Source organism: Humulus lupulus, chromosome 9, assembly GCF_963169125.1.
Source record: "Humulus lupulus chromosome 9, drHumLupu1.1, whole genome shotgun sequence".
In the NCBI taxonomy this organism is placed as follows: Eukaryota; Viridiplantae; Streptophyta; class Magnoliopsida; order Rosales; family Cannabaceae; genus Humulus; species Humulus lupulus.
The window spans coordinates 149,390,641-149,414,015 of record NC_084801.1 but is presented as its reverse complement, the minus strand read 5'-3'; the positions used below and the strand labels follow the sequence as shown (position 1 = coordinate 149,414,015).

At 33.4% G+C, this 23,375-nt stretch overlaps 1 protein-coding gene across 3 annotated transcripts; it reads left to right on the top strand.

Moving 5' to 3' along the window:
• Positions 1–806: 806 nt before the first annotated feature.
• LOC133800576 (ATP-dependent DNA helicase Q-like 2) lies at positions 807–21,937 on the top strand. 3 transcript variants are annotated; one of them, XM_062238577.1, is made up of 21 exons: positions 807–885; positions 1,155–1,271; positions 2,487–2,707; positions 3,314–3,460; positions 3,562–3,777; positions 4,923–5,027; positions 5,144–5,248; positions 5,326–5,448; positions 6,421–6,509; positions 6,764–6,800; positions 6,880–6,913; positions 7,754–7,806; positions 7,881–7,958; positions 8,071–8,136; positions 8,810–8,876; positions 9,024–9,077; positions 18,184–18,291; positions 18,954–19,018; positions 19,862–19,940; positions 20,506–20,723; positions 21,648–21,937. In XM_062238577.1, exons 2-21 carry the CDS (start codon positions 1,205–1,207, stop codon positions 21,840–21,842), a joined length of 2,127 nt encoding a protein of 708 aa, XP_062094561.1. In that variant the 5' UTR covers positions 807–885; positions 1,155–1,204; the 3' UTR covers positions 21,843–21,937. The 3 variants fall into 3 exon arrangements, with proteins under 3 accessions (XP_062094561.1, XP_062094560.1, XP_062094562.1); XM_062238576.1 differs by having other exon boundaries at positions 823–885; positions 1,109–1,271; XM_062238578.1 differs by lacking the exon at positions 20,506–20,723 and having other exon boundaries at positions 825–1,271.
• The last annotated feature ends 1,438 nt before the right edge of the window (positions 21,938–23,375 follow it).

Below are 23,375 nucleotides of genomic sequence, written 5' to 3'. Positions count from 1 at the left end.
TCCCCAAGCCTTGTGGTGTACCTCAGCTATGGAATTGAATTCTCCAGGGTCATGATGGCCCTTAGTTGCTGCTAGCTCTTCCACTAGAGCTTAATCCCCTCCACAATCCTCTAAGCTCAAGAAGGCTTGGTCTCCCTTGAAAATGCTTTTCAATGTAACTTAGTGTTCAAGAGGTCACCACCAGATAAGAGGCAGCTTATACACGTGAAAGAGAAACCTTCAGCTATGGGTTTCCTCTTTTGTCTAACAACATGGTCAAATGACCAATTTGCCCTTCCTTTTTATTCCCACTACATACTAAACCCCAAGACAATTTAGTCAATTGACACCAAATCCCACTAAACCTCAAATTTCACTTATTATTCCCAAATTAAATTCATTAAACCTAAATATTCACCAAATTAATTCCCGTAATTTACCACAAAAATACTCCTAAGCTCACTTCGAGCATGGTATTTACTCCTATTGTGACTTTTCCGCAAAATTGCTCAAAAGAATCAACTCCTGCCGAATAGCTCAAATATATCCATATAATAATGTTGTCTCAATTACATAATATATAAAAATACAATTATGCCATCAACATGCCAAAATTATGAAAATACCAATTTTAATAAAAATAGACTCACAAAATATATTTAATTCTTATAAATATACATAAATAGTCGTATCATAATATAACTCTAAAAATTCACATAAGAGAAAGATGTGGCTGTTAAAATTGGGTGGTACATATATTATTTTAAAAAAATAAATATATTTAAACAAGCGCGCTATTTACTAGTGAAAATAGAGATAATTAGTGGCTAGTATCAAAACTTTTGCTACAGCTTAGAAAACTCCAGCATTTGAGAAAAGCAAGCAACTATAGGAAAACCATCTAAGGTGCGAAAGAAAACTCTCACTTCTAAAACTTCTCGATAAAAAATATGAACATCATGTGTAACGAGCTTACCTAAATTCATTATATTTTGTATTCAGTTTCTTTTTCTCTCTACCAAAATTGGCACATGCGAAAGAAAAATTGTCACATGTAGTGCCAATTTTGTAGAAAAATAATAAAAAAAATCTTAATAGGGGTGTAAATGTTAATATTCCATTTTACTAGAATGTAATTTTGGAATATTTGATTTCCATCGGCACTCTACGGCTAGGCGAAACAAAAAGGTGGAGAACCAAAGATCGAAAAATCCGAAGGATTGAAATGGAAGCGGAAGAAATAGTATTAGAAGAGCTACTAAACGTTGAAGTTGAAATTCATGATGTTGAAGGTTCGCTCTTATTGCTCTTTGCCCTCTCTCTTTGTTCAAGTCTTTTTTTTTTTTTTCTTTTTTGGTTTTTTGTTTTGGACAATTTCTCGCTTCGCTTTTACTGTGTCTGCAACCTAAATTTGTTGAAAAAAATGGATTGAGTAATTGGTTAATCATGGAAAAAGTATAGTTTCAATGAAACGAGGAGTAATTTGGCAGAAGTATTGTTATAATTTATTTTGGTTGAATCTTTTTAAGGGTGAAGGTTGAAGAGGAGTAATGTTAAGTTTTTAGCATGGTTAAACAATTATTGCTCTTGATGTTTGAAGTTTGGGATTAAAATAGGTAGGGAGAAATCATAGAATTATTCCTAACATTTTTTAAATTATGGTGTTAATTTCTTTTTCTCTGTTTTAAAGAGAGATTGAATCTTGGGTCAATATATACTTTAACTAGGGAAACTTTTTCTTTAAAAAAATATACTAGGAATATGTTGTTTATCTACCATTGATATTATCATAAAATTAGACTCTTTATCCTTTGAGTCCTTCCTATGATTTCTTAAGCTTATGTTTTGAACTAAAATGATTTAAGGAGGTTGAATCTATTTGTTTTGAAAGCTCTGAATTCCCACAAAAGGGCGCTTTAGTATTTTCCTTTTGCATTTTTGGAAGTTTAAGTATTGATATGGAGGAAAAGTAAGTACAAAATTTGGGACAAAGTTGAGAAAAATGAAATAGTAATGTTAGGATAGTTTAAACTTGGGAAGCACCTGCTTTTTTGTTTTATTTTTATCAACTAAAAGTGAAGATGGCCTATGAAGTACGAAACTTCTTCAATGCAGATTAAAGTGGTTACGGAGGATTTCAATCATGGTTGTTGCACTTCTGTATTTTAGGCTATTTTTGCTTTTATATTTACGGTATTGAGGTTTTATTATGCAGTCTGTTGATTTTATAGTCTTTTATTCATTTCTCATTGCTTTCTTCTTGTTATATCTTGCATTTTTTTTCTTTCTATTCTACTACATTTCCTTTGAGATGAGAATTAGTAAATGAGAAATGCAGGTGGATTGCAATGCTGATTAAAGCTTGATTTTAAAAACACTTGTTTTTGTTATCTTATTCAATCCCTTATTAATTCTGAATGTCGTTTTGTTTTCATACTTCAAGACCATTTGTGGACATGCTCAACTTCTTTTCGTGCTTCATTTATGCTTAATGTTTGATTTTCTAGAACAAATATCGGCGTTGCTTGAAAAACAAGAGAGGCTATATCAGAGACAATCAGAACTAAAGACTCTGCTGGAATCAGCAAAAGGGTCCGCACACGATGTTAATGATAGTGTTCCAACTATCGTAGAAAATTTGTCTGGGTCTTTTGAGTGGGATTCTGAAGCTGATGACATTAGATTCAATATCTTTGGCATATCCTCTTATCGTGCAAATCAGCAAGAGGTGACTACATTGTGAATACATTTCCTCTCTCTCTCTCTTATATTTTTTATATTTACTTTTAAATGTTTTAATTTTATTTTAAACTTCAGCCACGTAGTCTGGCTTTATCTTTTGATGTTGTAAGTAAAAATACTGAAGGATCAATTTCATTGTGGCTGTCCTTACTGCTGTTCAGTATCACCTTCATATCATTTAATTTTTGATTTTCTTTTGTGGATGTTGATGGTCTGTCTGTTTGCTTACTAAAATATCATGCATGCCTCTTATGAAACTTTTTGAACAAATAATTCAGATTTTTTTTTTTAAAAAAAAAATGAACTTAGGATCCTTGTAGTGTATATGATTCTCTTATACATCTTCTGTTTAAATTATTTTTTTGCTGTCGATCGCTGGGTAATTACTTTTGCTTCGTTTGCAGAATAAAATATTTTTCTATTATGAGAATGTCCATTTTCTTTAAATGGTCACATGCTTCCCCTTAAATGAGTTTTTTTTTACAATAAAGAACATCAGTGCATGAGAAGTTTGTGTGCATAATGTTTAATGCTCTGGAGTCTTTATTTGCATCTCTTTGTGAAATTTATTGATATTGTCAATTAATATCAGATCATAAATGCTGTCATGAGTGGAAGAGATGTTTTAGTGATTATGGCTGCTGGTGGTGGGAAGAGCCTCTGTTATCAGCTTCCAGCACTTCTTCGTAATGGAGTTTCCCTTGTTGTCAGTCCCTTACTTTCACTAATTCAGGATCAGGTAGCTTGGTTAAACTCAGTCAAACCCTTTCAAAGGATGACACATGCAAACTTCATCTTAGAAATCCAAATCAGCTTCTTTGACAACAACCATGGCTTTAGGTGATGGGCTTGGCTGCTTTAGGAATTTCAGCAAATATGTTAACGTCAACTACTAGCAAGGAGGATGAGAAATTCATTTACAAGGCCCTTGAAAAAGGCGAAGGAGATTTGAAAATATTGTACGTGACGCCAGAGAAGGTATCAAAGAGCAAAAGATTTATGTCAAAGCTTGAAAAATGCCACCATGCTGGTCGTCTCTCTTTGATTTCAATTGATGTAAGTATTTTGCTTTCAATCAATTCAGATTTGATTTGAGATAATGTGTATTATTGGAATAAATTAATCATTTTTGTTGGAAATAAACTGTTGAAATTTCAAATTTAACTTAATGATTTAAGGGTTTAGTTATTTGAAATAAAGATCTAGTCTTTGACCAAGTCTGGTCAATTAGCTTGGTTTTATTGTGCATATCTTGATCTAAAGCATTGTCATTTTGATTTGATTCATTCCTTTATTAGGAAATATTTGCATGACAGACCTGCTGCCCTGTTCCTTTAAATTACCTTGTACCGTTTACAAAAATTATTCAGGAATAAAGATTAAACCTTTCCCTATATTATCTTTACAAAGTTTTGTTAATTCTTCGAATCTAGTCATGTTTCCTTGTGTGTGTGTTTCTTTAACGAAATAACTTGTATAATTTATAATGGTATTAAGTCATAATCATACCATCAATACTTTGACTAGGGATTGGTTTGAGGTGTTGCTTGAAGATTGAGCTTTTATGAATAAGAGTAGCTTAAGCTTTTGGTATGGATCGTTAATCTAACAAAGTCTCTTATTGGAGGAGCTATAAAGTGTAGCTTCGTATTAAGCTCTTCTAAATAAAATTAAGCTATTCAAATTTCTAACACTCCTTGGAGTGGATGCAAGGCTTAAAAGCCTAAAGAAAGCTATTTCGAACTTACCCAATTTCATTGCTTGTTCATCTTCTAATCATGTAATATTTTGTGATGGGTTTGTAATCTATCTTAATATTAGAGCAGGAGGTCCTGGATTTAAACTTTCGTAACTGCCCTCTTCAATCATCACCACTTGTCGGGCTTACAATATGTTTTGGGTTTGTCATTAGATTATTTCGGTGCTGTGCTTCCCAGTTAATGTTTGTTCTCTCAGTCACTATCCAGTCCACTGTGAGGGGGATTGGCAATTTACCACTTCTTCTATCTTGTAGTAGTAGTTCATATCATACCACCATAAATTTACTCATTTTTTTTCTTTTGTGGAGGATAATAAGTTAGAGGAGTAATATTTTTTAAAAAAGGGTAAAATTCTTGACTCCATTCTGTATTGTGCTTTGAAATATCTATAGCTACTTAAGTTATGCAACTGAGTGTTTAGCTTTTGGGGGTTCTTGGCAGGAGGCGCACTGCTGCAGCCAATGGGGTCATGATTTTCGACCTGACTATAAAAGCCTTGGCATCCTTAAGACTCAGTTTCCCAATGTTCCCGTGATTGCTCTGACTGTATGTCTTTTTTCTACCTATGTATAGTTTCTATTATTGAAAGGAACCAAGATGAAGCATCTGGTTTTATTATTCAATGTTTTGATTAAGTTCACAATGCTCTGTATATTTTACAGGCAACAGCTACGCAAAAGGTTCAAAATGATTTGATGGAGATGCTCCACATTCCAAAGTGTGTTAAATTTGTCAGCACTGTCAACAGGCCAAATCTCTTCTATATGGTACTTAGATTTGCTCATACTTTTTGGATATGGAACTCTGAATTCACAATCTGAAGTTTCAATGTTCTACTCTGCAGGTACGAGAAAAATCATCTGTTGGCAAGGTGGCTATTGATGAAATTGCTGAGTTCATTCAAGAATATTATTTAAATAATGAATCTGGGATAGTTTATTGCTTCTCTAGAAAAGAATGTGAACAGGTATGTGGCATGTGCTATTAATTCAAGTTTTTCTTTCATTACCATATATTTATTATTTCAATACTTGTGTAAGTTTGTTACTACATTACATTCCTTTTGAAAAGTTTTCATTATTTTGTTTCTACATTATTTAATAAGATAAATTTGTGATGATTTGAACCTGGATCACTAATACACTCACCCACCCAAGCATGAAAACTTAATGTGTATACGTTAAAGTTTTCATGCTTGATACTTCATATCGGTCATATTAAAGAGTCATTGGATATTCATGTAATGATGATTATCCATGTCCAGTTAAAGAGTATTGAGAATGATAAACTAGCCCAAAAGTAAAAGTGATCAGATATAATTATCAATCTGCTTATCCTTATGTTGTATAATTATTTTTGTGTTAAAGCGACATTTATTGTTCGTATGTGTTATGTTTGTGGGACTATTTCATTTATGGTACCAGAACTCCATATGTTACACGTGCTTAAGTTCCCAGAAACAGCTCATACCCAAAATAGCCCATAAATCAGTTTTGTCCAGCAGCCTTATCTTCTACTTGTGTCCTTAGTTTTTAAACTCTAGGAATCAGCAATTTCAATATTTTCTACAACTCCAAGCTTTCAACCACAAATTTAAATTTCAACCACAACGTTAATATGGATAGGCTTTTACCGTATCACGTATATATGGATCCATCAGTGATCTAGAAATTGATGAAGTGGACGGTTAATTGAACAGTTATTTGGGTGAACTTCCATTGCTCACAAACAAATTAGAGAAAAATCAGCTTTTGGAATTTCTTTCTGAATGCAACACCGTACCATATTAAGGAACATATGCTTGAATCTTAATGATCTTATCTCACATATATGTGGCATCTTTATTTATTCTGAATAAATTCATGAAGGAGATGTATTTTGAAACATTGAAAAGTTTTTTTTTAATAACTTAGTTACATTATATTATTAAAAATTGTAGGTTGCAAAGGAGTTGAGGACAAGAGGAATTTCAGCTGATTTTTATCACGCAGATATGGATGCCAATGCCCGTGAGAAAGTTCATACGCGGTAGGGTCATGGTTATGATACTCTGTAAGAAAATTCTTTGTTCTGGAATGATTCATTGTACGATGTTCTAATGCATCAAGAGTTGGTATGAGACTGAAGCAAAGTATATTTTGTTAAAAAATTCTTTTGGCACCTGAGTTCATAAGATCCTTTAAAATGTAGAATAATTACAGTGACCATAGTGATATTACTTGAGTGATATTGTGTTTTCTTTCATAAATGTGATTCCTTTACTTAAATATGTTCTATAACAGGTGGAGCAAGAACAAATTGCAGGTCATTGTTGGCACGGTATGTCTTCATTCAGTTGTCTCTTTATTTTCTGCTTCTAATTTACACTTTCGTTTATTAAGCTGAATTTTATTTCCAGGTAGCTTTTGGCATGGGAATCAATAAGCCAGATGGTTTGTATTTTAAAAAGAGCAGTTTTGCTTTTGTGAAGTTTACATTATGCAGATATCATTCTTTTCTGAATTTGCTGTACTAATTTTAGTTTCTATGGTAAATAAGAAGAAAAAAATTGCAAGTGTTTAGGCTGGACTCAGACCATAAATTCTACGAGTAGTTCAAGAAATATGTGCACACTGGCATCAATTAGATATCCAAAGGAAATATATAAGAAATGGGAAAGAAAATCTTGTGTCTGTTCAACAGTTTAATGAAAGATTTTGCTTCTGGCAGACAAGTCATAGTGGTCAGATACAATTTGTTTGACAAACGATTATGTGTATATGGGGGGCTATTTTGAGCTGGACCAATTGATCTTTTTTAATTCTTTGCACTGATTGGGAACACAGAAAAAGAAATGTATTGGACAATATGTTTGCATGTAAACTTAAGTTTGATTGAGTTTGGTCTAGATTTAGTATAAACTATAAAATTCATTTAATATGATAGCCTGAGGGAAAAGCTTTTTCTCTATTCCAACACTGCAATTGGGAAGAGTAACGAAAAGTGTCAATTTTTTAATACTATTACATGTTGGAAACCACCTAATGCCCAATAATTTTCTTCACTTTTCCATCTTGCTTGTTCCTTTTTACAATTTGAAATTTGTTTGCTTCTCTAAAAATACAACCAAAACTTAATTTTTCTGATTTCTATTTTATAGTAATTTTTTTTCCCTTCCCCTTCCTGTTCTCACTTAATGAGTCTTTTTCTTTAGGTTTGAATTGATTTGTATACTTCTATGCAGCTAAATTCTTTTATATTTCTGATATTTAATACTCAGTAGCTGCTTGTAGTCAGGTTTGTCATCCATCACAGCTTGAGTAAATCAATGGAAACATACTACCAGGTTTTTTCGCTTTTCCAACAACTGTTAATTCCTAACAGACAGCGACTTTTTGTTCTATAACCAACTTATTGCAGGAAAGTGGTCGAGCTGGACGAGATGGACTCCCTTCTCAATGCCTACTCTACTTTAGGCCTGGTGACGTTCCTAGGCAGGTACATGTTTCTTTATATCTTTATATCTTTTTGTTTTCTTTTTTCTTTTTTTGGGAATAATTTCTTGGAATATCTTGTAAGCTTTGAGCATGGTACTTACTTTTCTTGGCAGAGTTCGATGGTTTTCTATGAAAATTCAGGATTACAGAATCTTTATGACATAGTGCAATATTGTCAGGTAATGTGTTCTATACTGCATCATGATTGAAAACTTTATCTTACATCTACAAGTAACTAATATAGGTTTAGAATGATGTTACAATTAGGCATCTCACAAGTCTCACTCTGTGGTCTTCACACCTACAGGTTATTAGACCTTTTTCACATTTGAGTGGAAGAATAACCAGACTTTTGTTTTGTAAAACACTTGATGAAATCGATATATGTATATAATATATATATATTTACATATGTTTTTTTTGTTAGGTTCTTTGAACATGTCTTTTGTGATACCTACCATTATTAAATTTATAAATATATATTTAAATAATTGTACATTATTAGGGAATTGCTTAGAACCCTCAATTGCTATATATGGCATTGCGGTAGGCAGAAATGGAAAAGGAATATATACAATTTTAATATAATATTTATGTATGTATTTGTTATTCAAACTGCATGTGCTATACTTTTCTTTTGCATTTATAAGGATTCTGTCAATGTTACAATCATCCCTTCTTGATAGTTACTGTTCAAATAATCTTTGGTGTCCTACATGTGATTTTCTCTCTTTCTATTCCTGTTTTGAATTGAACATGTATTTCATTAGCCATCTGCACACAAAAGAGATATACACACATATATATATATAATTTTTTTTAAATCTTATTGGCTTCTGTTCTGTATTGCAGACAAGAAGACAATGCCGTCGAAGTTCCATTTTCCGACATTTTGCTGAGCCACTTCAGGACTGTAATGGTACCAATTTCTGTAAAATTATTACTATATATGTCTTTAAAATATATACTTTTGATTAGCTTCTGAATAATATACAAAAATGACAGAAAGATAAGCACAAATATCACAAATCTGATCCTATCCTAAACTCAGTTTATCTTGTCTCAGGGATGTGTGATAATTGTGCATTCTCAAGTGAGATTAAGGAAGTGGATGTCTCTCGTATGTTTCTTTCACTTTTATTCAAATCTTATTTATTACCAATTCAATCAATTATCTAGTTGTATAAATGCAAATTGCAAAGTGCAGCCATGGTCTGGATAAAATCTTAGTCATAGAATTTGACTCCTCATCTTTTTTATGCTTGGAAACATATGAAAGTCGCTTCTATTTTGGATTTTGTTTCTTTTGTTATTGCTTTCTAGTAACAATCAGGGGTTGCACTTTCTCTTGAATTCTTTTACTAAAAGTTGACTGTTTGTTTTCTCCTTTGAATATTATTGTTGTACATATATTGTGGATTTATTTCCTAAATCAGGAAATTGATCACAGCTGTATATAGGGATCAATTTGGTGTTAATACCAAATATTATGTATATCTTTTCTTTCTAGAAATAGGGGATTATAATTTTGTTTTTTCTAGAATTAGCTGATTGTATATTTATTTGTTTAGATTTATTTTTTTCCTTCTAGGCCGTATATATATTCCCTTTTTGGAGATAATAAAATGAGTTAAATATTCAAAAACTCACATGGTATCAGAGCCGTAACTTTCCTAGGGTTTTAATATTTTTTTTCCTTTCTTCTTCTCTTCTCCGTGTGTCCATTCCTGTTTGCCATGGCTGCTGAAAAAAAGACAGCTTCATCTCAGAGGTAACCTCCAAGACGTCCTCATCAGATCAATCCCTCTCTACTCCAGCTCTCTTTCACAGCAATGAAGCTCTCTCTGGTTACCAGCCACAAATTCAATGGACACAACTATCTCCAATGCTCCCAATCTGTGCTGATGTATATTGGTGGAAAAGGCAAGGAGGAATATCTCAATGGGGAAATTTTTGCTCCAAAGCAAGATGTTCCTACGTTCAAAACTTGGAAATCTGACAATCATATGATTAAATCATGGCTGATAAGCTCTATGATTAATGATATAGGAGAAAATTTTCTCTTATATGCAACAACAAAGGAATTATGGGATGCTGTCAAAGAGTCTTATTCAAGTTCTGAAAATACCTCAGAACTCTTTGCTATCGAAGCTGCCTTGTATGATCTCCGCCAAGATGATACCTCTGTCACTCAATACTTCAACTCTCTCACACGCTATTGGCAGTAGCTGGATCTATTTGAAGAATATGCCTGGAAGTGTACTGATGATACTACCCTCTACCGTACCATTGTGGAGAAAAAGAGGACTTTCAAATTTCTTCATGGCCTTGACAAAAATCTCGATGTGGTCCGGAATCGAATCATGAGCACCAAGCCCCTTCCTAAGGTCAAAGAAGCATTCTCTGAAGTCTGTCTTGAAGAAAGTAGGAAAAAGGTTATGATGGGCTCTCCAACTCTACTTTCATATCAGGAATCATCTGCCCTTGCTGCCCGAGGACAGTCTCGTGGTGCAAATCCTAATAATCGTCAGAATAAGGGACGCCCTTGGTGTGACCATTGCCGAAAATCTGGACACTACAGAGAAACATGCTGGAAAATCCATGGAAAGCCTCCAAATTGGAAGCCCAAGTCATGGGGTGATCGTGAGAGTCAAGGGAATGTTGCTGCTACTACTAGTTCTACTGCTGAAGGGAATAAAGATGCATGTGAATCAGCTCCATTTACTAAAATTCAGCTTGAGGCCCTTCAAAAGCTTCTAAGTCAATCCTCCAATCAGCCAAATGCTACTCGGGGTACTGTAATGTTGGCCATGAGAGGTAATAAGTCAGTAGCTTGTTTTGTCAATAAAAGAATTACTAATCTTGGATTTTTGACTCTGGCGCATCAGATCACATGATCGGAGATGCATCAATTTTTTCTGAGTTTCACATGAGTACAGTAAATAATACAGTGAAAATTGTTGACGGCACACTCTCAAGTTGAGGGTTCAAGTTCAATCACAATAAATAAGGACCTAACTCTCACATTTGTACTTCATGTGCCTAAATTGGACTGTAATTTGCCTTCTATTAGTAGATTTACTCGTGACCACCATTGTGTGACTAAATTTTTTGCAAATCTTTGTGTATTTCAAGACTTGGATTCGAGGAAGAGGATTGGCAGTGCTGAGATGTGGGTCTTTATGTTCTACAGAATGAAATTCCATCCACTAGCACAGTCCAAAAGTTCAGTTTGTTTTCTTTGAATAAACAGTCTATTTCTTATTCTAATAAAGATAGTGATATTATGTTATGGCACTATCATCTTGGTCATCCGAATTTTTTGTACCTATAAAAAATGTTTCATTCTTTATTTATTAATAAAAGTCCAAACTCATTTTGCTGTGAAATCTGTCAATTTGCAAAACACACTCGCAATAGTTATTCGAGATTATCATATAAACCATCCAAACTTTTTTCATTTATTCACAATGATGTATGGGGACCTTCACGTGTAAACACTATAACCAGAAAACGATGGTTCATATCATTTATAGATGATCACACTAGATTAACTTGGGTATTTCTTATGAAAAATAAATCAGAAGTGAGTGAGATTTTTCAACGCTTTCATTCTATGATTCAAACTTAGTTTCAAACTAAGATTCAAATTCTCAAAACTGACAATGCCAAAGAATTTTTTAATTTTGTTCTGGGTCCCTATATGATACAACAGGGCATCATTCACTTAAGTTCTTGTGTTGACACTCCTCAACAAAATGGAATTGTTGAATGCAAAAATCGACATCTTCTTGAAGTTGCTCAATCTCTCATGTTTGGGACTTATGTTCCCAAATTTTTCTGGGGTGACGCAGTTGTTACTGTTGCCTATCTCATCAATCGGATGCCATCTAAAGTTCTCAAATTTAAAACTCCGTGTCAAACTCTCTTGCAACTATTCCCTCATACAAGGTCCATTAGCTTGTTGATCCAAAGATTTTTGGTTGCACTGTTTTTGTCAATCTCTATTCACAACATCGCAGTAAGTTAGATCCTAAATCTATCAAATGCATCTTTATTGGTTATTCATCTCATCAGAAGGGTTATAAGTGTCATTCTCCTACTACAAAAAAACCTATAACTCTATGGATATCACCTTTTTCGAAAACCATGCTTATTACAAGTCTGAGATTTAGGGGGAGAATGTAAGTGAATCTCATCTTTGGGATATTATTCCCGGTACCCATACTGACATTATTCCAGGTACTCATACTTATACTCCACCTTATGTTCAATCTTTCAAACCCCAGCCAATGGATCCATCTCCTTCCCAAGTCATAGAAAATCAAGATCCATCTAGTCCTTCCCAAGTCATAGAAAATCAATGTGGAAATTCATCTGGGCCACCAATGATTGTTGATTCTCAACTAGAACCTAAAGAGTTGCGTGTCTACCAAAGAAGAAAAAGTTATGAGAAAGAATTAGAAGACCGAACACATCTCAAAGACCACCATGAATCGGAACTGGAACCACATCATCTAGAAATACATTTAGGTTTGCCTAGTCAGGATAATGTTACTCAAATGATGATCTGCCTATTGCTTTGAGAAAGGGAGTTCGTGCTTGTACTAAACATCCCATTGGCTATCAAGCATTTGTCTCTGTTCTTGATAGTGTACAAATTCCTCATACAATCCAAGAGGCACTGACTGATCCTAGTTGGAAAAAGGTTGTACAAGATGAGATCAACGCTTTGGTAAAGAATGGTACTTGGGAAATTACAAAATTACCAAACGAAAAGAAGCCCGTGGGATGCAAATGGGTTTTCACCATTAAACATAAAGCAGATGATAGCATTGAGAGGTTTAAAGCTCACCTGGTTGCTAAGGGAATTCACTCAGTCTTATGGGATAGATTATCAAGAGACCTTTGCGCCTGTGGCTAAACTCAACACCATCCGTGTTCTATTCTCTCTTGCTGCAAATCGGGACTGGCCACTGCACCAACTAGATGTTAAGAATGCTTTCTTGAATAGTGATCTTGAAGAAGTCTATATGAATATTCCACCTGGCTTTGAGAATTCATCTAGACCAAATTGCCCCCAACAAAGACACAATAACTCGAAGTGGATCTTCTATCTACCTTGGAATCTGCTCAATCTGCATCTGAGAAACACTCAATCTGAGTGTGCCCATGATCCGTGTAAACAATACCTCGTCCTGGTGCTCCTTTTAAGTAGCACAAAATTTGCTCTAATGCCGCCCAATGATGAATTGTTGGAGATGACATAAACTGATTGACAACACTAACTGAGAATGCAATATTTGGATGAGTCACAGTAAGATAATTTAACTCTCCAACTCTCCAACCAATTTGCGATATTTCTCAGGGTCTTTAAATGGTTCCCCATCACTCGTAAGGTGCACAATAGGATTCATTGGAGTACTACAAGGTTTTGCTCCCAATTTTCCTGTCTCAGTTAACAAATCAAGTACATATTTCATTTCAGATAGAATAATACCTTGTTTACTCCGAGTGATTTCAACTCCCAAGAATTACTTGAGCATCCCCAAATCCTTCGTGTGAAACTGGGTATGAATGAAAGATTTAAGGGATGAGATGCCTCTAGTATCATTTCCAATAAGAACAATGTCATCCACATATACAACAAACAAAATAATACCGGCAGATGATCTTTTATAGAACACAGAATGGTCTGATTTACTTTTCAACATACCAAATTTCTCAACAGCCTGACTAAATTTACCAAACCAAGCACGAGGACTTTGTTTCAAGCCATATAAAGATTTGCGAAGACGACAGACTTGCCCTGACTCCCCCTGAGCAACAAACCCAGGAGGTTGCTCCATATACACCTCTTCCTGAAGATCTCCATGAAGAAAATCATTTTTGATATCAAGCTGATGCAACGACCAATGATGAGTAGTGGCCATGGAAATAAACAGCCGAACAGTTGTAAGTTTAGCAATAGGAGAAAAAGTATCACAATAGTCCACTCCATAGGTTTGAGCATAACCCTTAGCAACAAGACAAGCCTTCAAATGAGCAATTGATCCATCTGGATTGACCTTAACCGTGAATACTCATTTGCACCCTGTGGCCCGTTTTCCTGAAGGTAAATCAACCAAGTCCCAAGTACCATTCGCATCTAAGGCATTCATCTATTCAATCATTGCATCATGCCAACCAGGATGAGAAATGGCTTCACGAATAGTTTTAGGAATCAAGATAGAATCAAAAGAAGCAAGAAAGGAGCAAGAAGAAGACAAATGATTATAAGAAACGAAAGAAGAAATAGGATTAGTGCACTAGCGTTTACCTTTACGAAGTGGAATGGGAAGATCATCATCGCTTGGGTCCGGATCTGATGACGAAGAAGCAGGTTTTGGACATGAAACTGGAGGTGGATGCCTGGAGTACACTTTAATAGGTGGCGAAGGCATGTCAGGAGCTGTGACCGAGGCAGGTGGAGGATCAGAAGACTCGTCAGAACATGTGTCAGGGGCAGAAGATGTGATAGAATATACAAACAAATCATCATCTTCCCCCTGACGAGTAGGAGTAGATGAAGATGAAAAATAGGGTATGTTTTCCACGAAAGTAACATCAATAGAAACAGGATATTTGTTAAGATCAGGACAATAACATTTATATCCTTTTTGAAGACGAGAATAACCAAGAAAGACACTTTAATGACTTAGGATCTAATTTGGTGACATGTGGGGCGAGCATCCCGAGCAAAGCAAACGCTGCCAAATATTCGAGGAGCAACTTGAAACAATGACTTACTAGGAAAATGAATTTTATAGAGGATCTCACCATTAAGAACAGAGGATGGCATGCAATTGACAAGAAAACATGCTGTGGAAACAGCATCGGCCCAAAATTGTTTAGGAACGTGCATTTGGAACAAGAGGGCTCGTGCAATTTCAAGGTGGTGTATATTTTTATGTTCTGCTACACCATTTTGGGATGCAGTATCAACACAAGAAGTTTCATAAAGCATGCCACTAGAGATCATATAAGATTGAAATTGAGCAGATGTATATTCCTTGGCATTATCACTTCGCAAAATACGAACAGAAACATTAAATTGATTTTTAATTTCAGTACAAAAAGCACAAAATATAGAAAACAACTCAAAACGATTTTTCATTAAATATAACCAAGTTTCACGAGAATAATTATCTACAAAAGTAACAAAATATCTTAATCCAGGTTTAGACAAAATAGGAGGACCCCAAACACCAGGATGAACTAATTCAAAAGGAACACTAGCATGTTATTGACTTGAGGACTCGAACTAAGACGATGATGTTTGGAAAACTAGCACGACTCACAATCTAATGAAGACACCTTGTTATATTGGGTACAAAGTTTCTTGAGCAAAGGAAGGGATGGATGGCCCAAACGACAATGAGCCTCAAAAACGGAAGCGACACTCAGACAAGCAATAGAGGTTGGTGGTAGTGGATCAAGAACATATAGGCCGCCAGATTCATGTCCTTTACCAATAATCTTCTTCGTCATAAGATCTTGAAATAAACAATGATCGGGAAAGAATGAGATGCAACAATTTAGATTACGAGTGAGTTGACTAACAAAAAGCAAATTAAAGAATAAATTATGTAAGTGTAAGATTGATGACAAAGTAAGCAAAGGTGTAGGAGCAATAGTGCCAGATCCAAGAACAGAAGATGGTGATCCATTAGCTAAGGTAGCAGTAGAGGTAGGACTATGAGACTGAATAGTGGAAAAGAAACTGGAATTACCTGTCATGTGATATGTGGCACTAGAATCAATGATCTATTTTGAGGATGTGGAAAGAAGACATGCATTAGAGTTACCTGAATCAGCAATCACAATGAAAGAAAGAGATGATGACTTAAGTGATTCTTGGTACCTTGAGAACTTGGCAAATTCATCAGCAGAAATAAGGACCGATTTGTGAGATGCATCACTAGTGCTTGCAATATAAGCAGAGTGTTTCTGCTGATTCTTGAACTGTAACTTCCTACACTCAAACTTGGTGTGGCCTGATTTCTTACAATAGTTGCACATAATCCTTCCGGAATTCGTTGTTCGATTGTCAGGTCCTTGTGAATTGCCTCCTCTGTATCCACTTGGAGTAGAGGTTTTCCATGGTGCATAATTATTACGACTCACCAAAGCATTATTAAGAGGGACAGAAGAAGTTGTTTCTATGCGAAGAACACGGGTAAACACATCTTGTAAAGAGGAGACATCAGAACCAGAAAGAATCTGTGACTTTGCAGAGTCAAATTCAGATGAGAGTCTTGTTAGAAAGCTCATAATAGCCATCTGCTCTTGTTGGCACTGTTGAACCTTTACTTCAGGACTAAATGGTAGCAACACATTAAGCTCTTTGTGCGTTTTCTTAAAATGCCATAAAGTAATTCATAAGTGACTGATCTTGTTTCTCCGCATGGTAAAAGGCTTTGTAAACATCATACATACGAGACAAATTGTCTTTTTCAGAATACAAAAACTCCAAGTAATCCATTAGTTCTTTAACCAATTCACAATGATTAATCAAGCTAATTACCTCATTGTTAATAGAATTCCGAATTTGGAGAAATAAACGAGCATCCTTTTGTAGCCACATCTTTCTCGAAACATCTTATTTTGTTGGAGGATCATCACTCAAATGATTATCTTTGTCAATACTCCTTAAATAAAGCTGAATAGTCCTACTCCATTCTAAATAATTCGAACCAGTCAATTTATGGTCTGTGATTTTAGACATCACAGGAACCACATCAGATACAACCGCTGATTTTCCCTCTGATTTATGCTCAGCCATAACGCCTTAACAAAGAAACAAAGCAGCAACAAACTAAAACCAAGGTAGGATGACAACAAAGAACCTAGACCAAACCTTGATAATCACGAGTACAGACAAGAGGTGACCAAAAACGAAGCACAGATCGGTCAGGAACTTACAGATGAACAACTGGAATGAAAACGATCACCAGAAAATGGTCCACGCTCACGCACGCGCTGGCGCGTGTGGAAGTGGGCAGAGAGATACGACGGCGCGTGTGGACCACGCGCAGGGAATCTGAACACCGGACTTCGGGGGTTTGAAGATCGGTGCCTGGGCAATCCTCCTATGCCGGCGGTGAGAGCTACAGATCACTCCAAAGAGGTTTTTCGAAAAAGAACCCCTTAAGAAAAGAAAAGGAAAGAACAAACCCTAATTTTGTGAACAGCCCAAATTTCAAATCCCTAATCTAAAATTGCTTTGATACCATGTAGAAAATGATGAATGAATTGTCTATTTTATTCATGTAAATAACATATATTTATATAATATTAAAGAAACTAAACTAGGAAAGTAGGAGAGAAATTAGGAAACTAAATAATTACAATTAACCCTCATTTCTAGCTAATTTGCAGCTCATATATTCTAACAATAATAAAGAAATCGGAGTCTACATTGACGCAGATTGGGCATGAGATGTAACAGATAGAAGGAGTACTTCAGGTTATTGTTCTTATGTTTGGGGTAATCTAGTAACATGGAGGAGTAAGAAACAGTCAGTTGTTTCTAGAAGCTCAGCTGAAGCCGAATTTAAAGCTCTAGCTCTTGGCATTTGTGAAGGGATTTGGCTGAAAAAATAACTTGGTGAACTAGGAGTATTTACAGAAGAGTATACAAATGTATTGTGACAGTCAGGCTGCCATTAGTATTGTGAAATAGTATGTTCATCACGATAGGACTAAGCATATTGAGATAGATAGACACTTCATCACTGAGAAAATTGAGAACGCCATTGTTCAAATCATTTATACTCCATCAAGATTTCAAACAGGAACAGCAGACATCCTCACCAAAACTCTCACAAGAACCAGTTTTGAAGAATTAATGTGCAAGCTTGGGATGTTTGATATACACAACCCAGCTCGAGGGGGAGTGTGGATTTATTTCCTAAATCAGGAAATTGATCACGACTGTATATAGGGATCAATTTGGTGTTAATACCAAATATTATGTATATCTTTTCTTTCTAGAAATAGGGGATTATAATTTTGTTTTTCCTAGAATAAGCCGATTGTATATTTATATTTTTAGATTTATTTTTTTCCTTCTAGGCAGTATATATATTCCCTCTTTGGAGATAATAAAATGAGATAAATATTCAAAAACTCACATATATCATGGTCGTGTCAAGCTATGTGAGTAATGTGATGATTCTTTGCAGGTCATGCACAACTTATGGTTTCTTTTCTGCAAGACACGCTGGAAAATGATCAGAGATTGACAATGTTGCAGCTGATTGATAAAATGAAAACTAAGCACAAGAAAGAAGGTGATTTATTTCTAGATTGATTCTTTTGGTATCTCTACTACGCATGGTGGGATTAAAGCAAAAGCTGATGCCTATATTCCATGGTGTAGCCATGTTGGGGTTCTCTCACTAAACGTTTTAGATTTATTAAATTATAATTTTTTTATTAAAAAAAAATCTGATTTCACTCAATTTCTAATATTTCCCATTTGAAAATTTTAAATTGTACTTATTGCTCCATCAATCAAATAGTGCCAAGCTTTTTTTTTATTTTTTATTTTGTGCCCAAATTCATAAATAACATGCTATTAAAACAATAAATCTATAATCAAAATTGAGTTACTTCCATGCAATATTTTTAGAGCCCATATATTATATATTTTTATAAACTTGCAATTTATTGTTCTTATCTCAAAAAGTTAAAGTTATCTTTATGTCCCTCCACTTAAAGAAAATTGTGGCTCTGCCACTTCTTTTATATTTCCATTCCATGATGAAATTTCTTTTCTTTTAGCAATTTACCCTGGATTATACATTTTCACCATTTAATTGCTGAATATTTTTTTTCCATTCTTGTTTTTTATTGTTAATTACACATTTGCACCTCTTTCAGCTACCCTCTTAGAGCTAATATAATTTTTTCTCATTCATGGTACTTAACCTTCATGTCATGGATTTCTCAGATCCTGATTTAAAGAAAGAAGAAATGGAACAACTTGTTATACAGCTTATCTTAGATCGTGTTTTGGTACGAAATATTACTCTTTAGAGTTATGTATTTTTATGATAAATTATCTGCACTCAATACCTCTGAGCTTCTTAATTTGCTGACAAACTGAAAACAAAGATATAGTTCTGAAAAAATGCTTAGAGGGAACATTGTTATTTGTCCCGAATCATATTTGCAGTGTGTTAATTATTAAATTCTTTTGTTTTTACATGATCATTATTAGAGTTAGTATCATGTAGAAAGTACATCTACACAAGGAAGGTGAATCAAGAAAATATAAATCTCGGTGTCCTCCAATACATATGACCTACTTGCTTATCGTCACTGTTGAATTGAGGTAAAAATGCTGACAATGATGTTGGACATGTATAGAAGAGATAAGAGCAGAAAGGGAAGAAGAGAGATGCACCCACGGTTATTATAAAAAATAATAATTACAGATTAAGTCTGTGACAGTTTCATAAAGTAGTCTGAATAACATTAGTATTTAATTTGACTTTTTTCATAATTGGTTCAGTAAGTGAAAATTTAACTAGGAAATTAAATATCTAGAATATATTAAAACTCTTTAATAATTCAAATTAAGATAAAAAGTTAATATTAATCGGATCCTATAAACAAGCTAGGCGGAAGACCTCTAGTCCACAGCCTAATTCACCGTTTCTTCTTCCTTAAAAAAGTTTCTTTGGAAAAACAGGAAAACCTTTATGAATGTTGTCTGTATTACTCCAAGTTTCGTTTGTTATTTCTTCTAATGATCTATTACCTAAAACTGTGTAATTCTGTGATTTATTTATACTGTGTCGGCGTTTTGGTATTGCAAGTCTATTCTATAATTTGTCCATTTTATTCTTGATGTAGAAAGAAGAATTTCAGCATACAGCTTATTCCACAAATGCTTATGTAACATTGGGGCCCCTGGCTAGACAAGTATTGCAAGGTGAGATTCTTTTTCCAAAGATGATGCTAGATATCTTGGATATATATTTCAGATCTTTACATCAAATTTATGAGCATTTTAGTTGAAAATGGTTTAAGTGGACTCATGACTAACATATGTTAATATTTAAGATCACATTGTCTATCCCTTATCTTAAATTATATTTGCTTGCTGATTTTTCACCAAAATTTATTATGTTATTGATATTTTTTACATTCTTGATCGTAATATGCTTTAATTGTGATTGTTCATCTGACAGACCTCCAATTAGGCACACCTATATTAGGCGCACGATTCGGGGGCTAAGTATGGTAATAGCTAAGTTTGGTAATTTACAAGGATAGGGAATCAATTTGCTATCTGTTTATTTAGGAATGTTTTTATAATTAAATAGCAAGAGAGTGTAGGGGGAGGCATGTCTTTTCTTGATCTGTATTGAGCCTTGGCTCTTGGAGAGAAACTGGCACTCTCGAATTTCCCAGACTATCAATAAAACACACTCTCAATTCCTTCTTATCTCTTCATATAGCCTACTGCAGTGTATCATCATCTTACTGTTTTATAGGGAAGAGAAATGTTACGCTCGAGATGTGTAGTGGACAAAAAAAAGTAGCTCATATGAAGTCAGTCAAACAAAGTCTTCAGTACTCTGGTTTGGAATTAAAGCTTGATGAGTTGCGAAAAGAGCTCTCTTCTATCCATGGAGGAATATTTCCCCATTCAATTTTGTCTAGTCAACAAATCAGCATCTTAAGCAAGCAGAAGCCTAATTCTATGGAAGAGGCAAGTGTTTCTAGCACTGTAAATTTCCCTTTAATTTTAAGTTATTTTGAGAAACTGGTCTCTAAAGTGGAGCTTTATATCATTTACTTGTCTAGAAGACTTTTTCTTCTTCTAGTAATTATCTGATGGGCTGTTTTGGCTTTCTTTTTGCTCGAGTTTCCATGTGTAATTTTATGTGCAAATGTAACTAAAAAAATCATTGACACCATTGATAATAGTTAGCTCTTTTATTTCTCATGTCCATGTACTTAGGTTTGCAAGTCAAATCTCTATTCCCAATCTCATCCTTCTCTTCTTTCCCCATTGAACTAAAATACCACACAGAGAAAAGGGTCGGTGGAAATAATCTAGGTTGACCAGAAAATATCTTGTCCAGCACAAAAGCAGTGAACAATAGTGTTGTACAACATCAGGAAATTTTATCACTATTTCTGCCTGGTGTTTGGTGTTGTATTCGATAGGATAAATTTTATAATTTATCGGTAAGAGACTGATTCTTTGTTCTTAACAAGTTGAACGCCGTTCCTTGGTGTCTTCTTAACATTGGATGAGGGTTCTTGATTTGTCTAAGGAAATGAATGAATGTACGCTTTTCTCAAATAGAATAACTTTAGATTTGGAAACCGCTCTAGATTTGGTGGCATTCAATTCTCATTTCTTTTTTACTTTTTCATGAAGTTAATGGTGACTCTTCCTGTATTAAGTTTGCCTTTTTATAGGTTTGGGTGATTTCTTCTCTTTTAATGGTAATTCCTTTTAATTTAGAGACACCCACCGAATTAAATACTTAATCATAATAATAACATTTGAACTTCTAGAATGAAAAAGAAACTAAACAATCGGATAAGCGGCTAATATTTTGTTTTACTGTTATATCTTATTCTAACGTCTCTTAACTTTTCTGTTTTCTATTTTATAATGCAGTTGGAGAAAATAATTGGAAAACTGAAAACAGAGAAGTATGGTAGTAGAATTCTTGAACAAATAAGCAGGAATTCTGATATCAATGAGAATGAGATGAAGGAACAAGCAAGTGAAGAAAGAGCAACGAAGAGGCTGAAAACCAAGAAAGCTCTAGTTGTAATAGAAAGTAGTGATGAAGATTTTGAAGACTCGTAATAGGTATCCTTTATTCACTATTGTTTTCTTCCATCGGTAGCTTTTGGCTCCTTGTTACATTTTTGTTTTAAATATTAATTTATAAATTTTTAGAATTGGTTGGTCTTGCCATAAATTTTGTTAAAAAAATTAAAAAGAAATCATATATAATCCTCAAAAATCAATATATAACTATGTTTTTTTTCTAAGTCTCGTGTAAAATATTTACAAATAATAATAACAATTTTAACGACACTCTACTGTAATATTTTCTGCAAAATAGGATTTTGTACCCGCCGGTAATGAACAATGTCAATCGTTCAAATAATATTTATTTTGGAACTTTTCTTCTTTTGAAGTTTTTCTTAAACATTTTTTTAAATGCATTTGATAACCCAATTTAGGATTTATTTACACTTGTTTTTAGTGAAAACAATTAGTGCACAACACACGCTAAATTGGAATATGGAAATGCACAAGAATGTCTTGTAAATTTTTAATTGACCTTTAGAACAAAAATGTATTGCATGTGCTCTTAATTACAAACTAATAACTCATGTGTCGAGTGATATGTATAAATATATCTACAACATAAAATATTTTAAATATTTAACGAAATATACTTTTAAAACTACTTAAACATAAATATTTATTAATTATATTAATATAAATTTAAATATTATAAAATATTATTATTATAACTAGATATTTATTAATTATATTAATATAAATTCAAATATTATAAAATATCAAGTCTTTTTTTTTTTTTACAAAAGTACATTACTTGATATTTAATAATTATGTTAACATAAATTCAAATCATATAAAATGTTATTATAATAATAATAATAATAATAATAATAATAATAATATATAACATATAATATATGCTCCTATTTTTTATAAAATTTTATTAGAATAAATGCTTAGGAATTATATTAATAAAAATTAAAATATTATAAAATATTATTATTATAATAATAATTAATACGATATTTAACAATTATATTAATATAAATATAAATGTTATAAAAATATTATTATTATGATAATATAATACATAATAAATACATTATATATAAGTGGCATGTGTACAAATAGTATGACTGTGTAACTAAATAAAAAAAATAGAATAACATTTATCTTTTATCAATAATAAACAAGTTTCTTCTCCAATCATTGATGTTTAATTTGAATAATATCATGAATGTTTTGTGTCTTAAATATGATAGTTTGTGATCTAAAATATTATTATATTTTTATTATTTTTAAAAAAACCATAAACAATGTTTTGATTTAATTTTTCTTTTAATATGTTTATGTTATTCTTTTATATATAATATTGTTTATTTGTTTAAAATTTATATAACAATCATAAAAACTTAATAAAAAATAATTAATAATTTTTTTAAATAAAATTAAGTAAACGTGCATTGCACAGTTTAGATAGAGATAAGATTTCCCAAGAAAATAAAAAATAATAATTGGCTTCACATTCATGTTCTTATTTAATATATATTGCATTTTGGACAAGATTACAACAATGTACGATTT

Excerpts from the sequence above, each read along its gene's own strand:
- LOC133800576 (XM_062238577.1), top strand. The coding sequence starts at position 1,205 with ATGGAAGCGGAAGAAATAGTATTAGAAGAGCTACTAAACGTTGAAGTT. Across the intron at positions 8,137-8,809 it reads ACATAGTGCAATATTGTCAG|ACAAGAAGACAATGCCGTCG; the intron begins GTAATGTGTTCT and ends TCTGTATTGCAG. Across the intron at positions 8,877-9,023 it reads GCCACTTCAGGACTGTAATG|GGATGTGTGATAATTGTGCA; the intron begins GTACCAATTTCT and ends ATCTTGTCTCAG.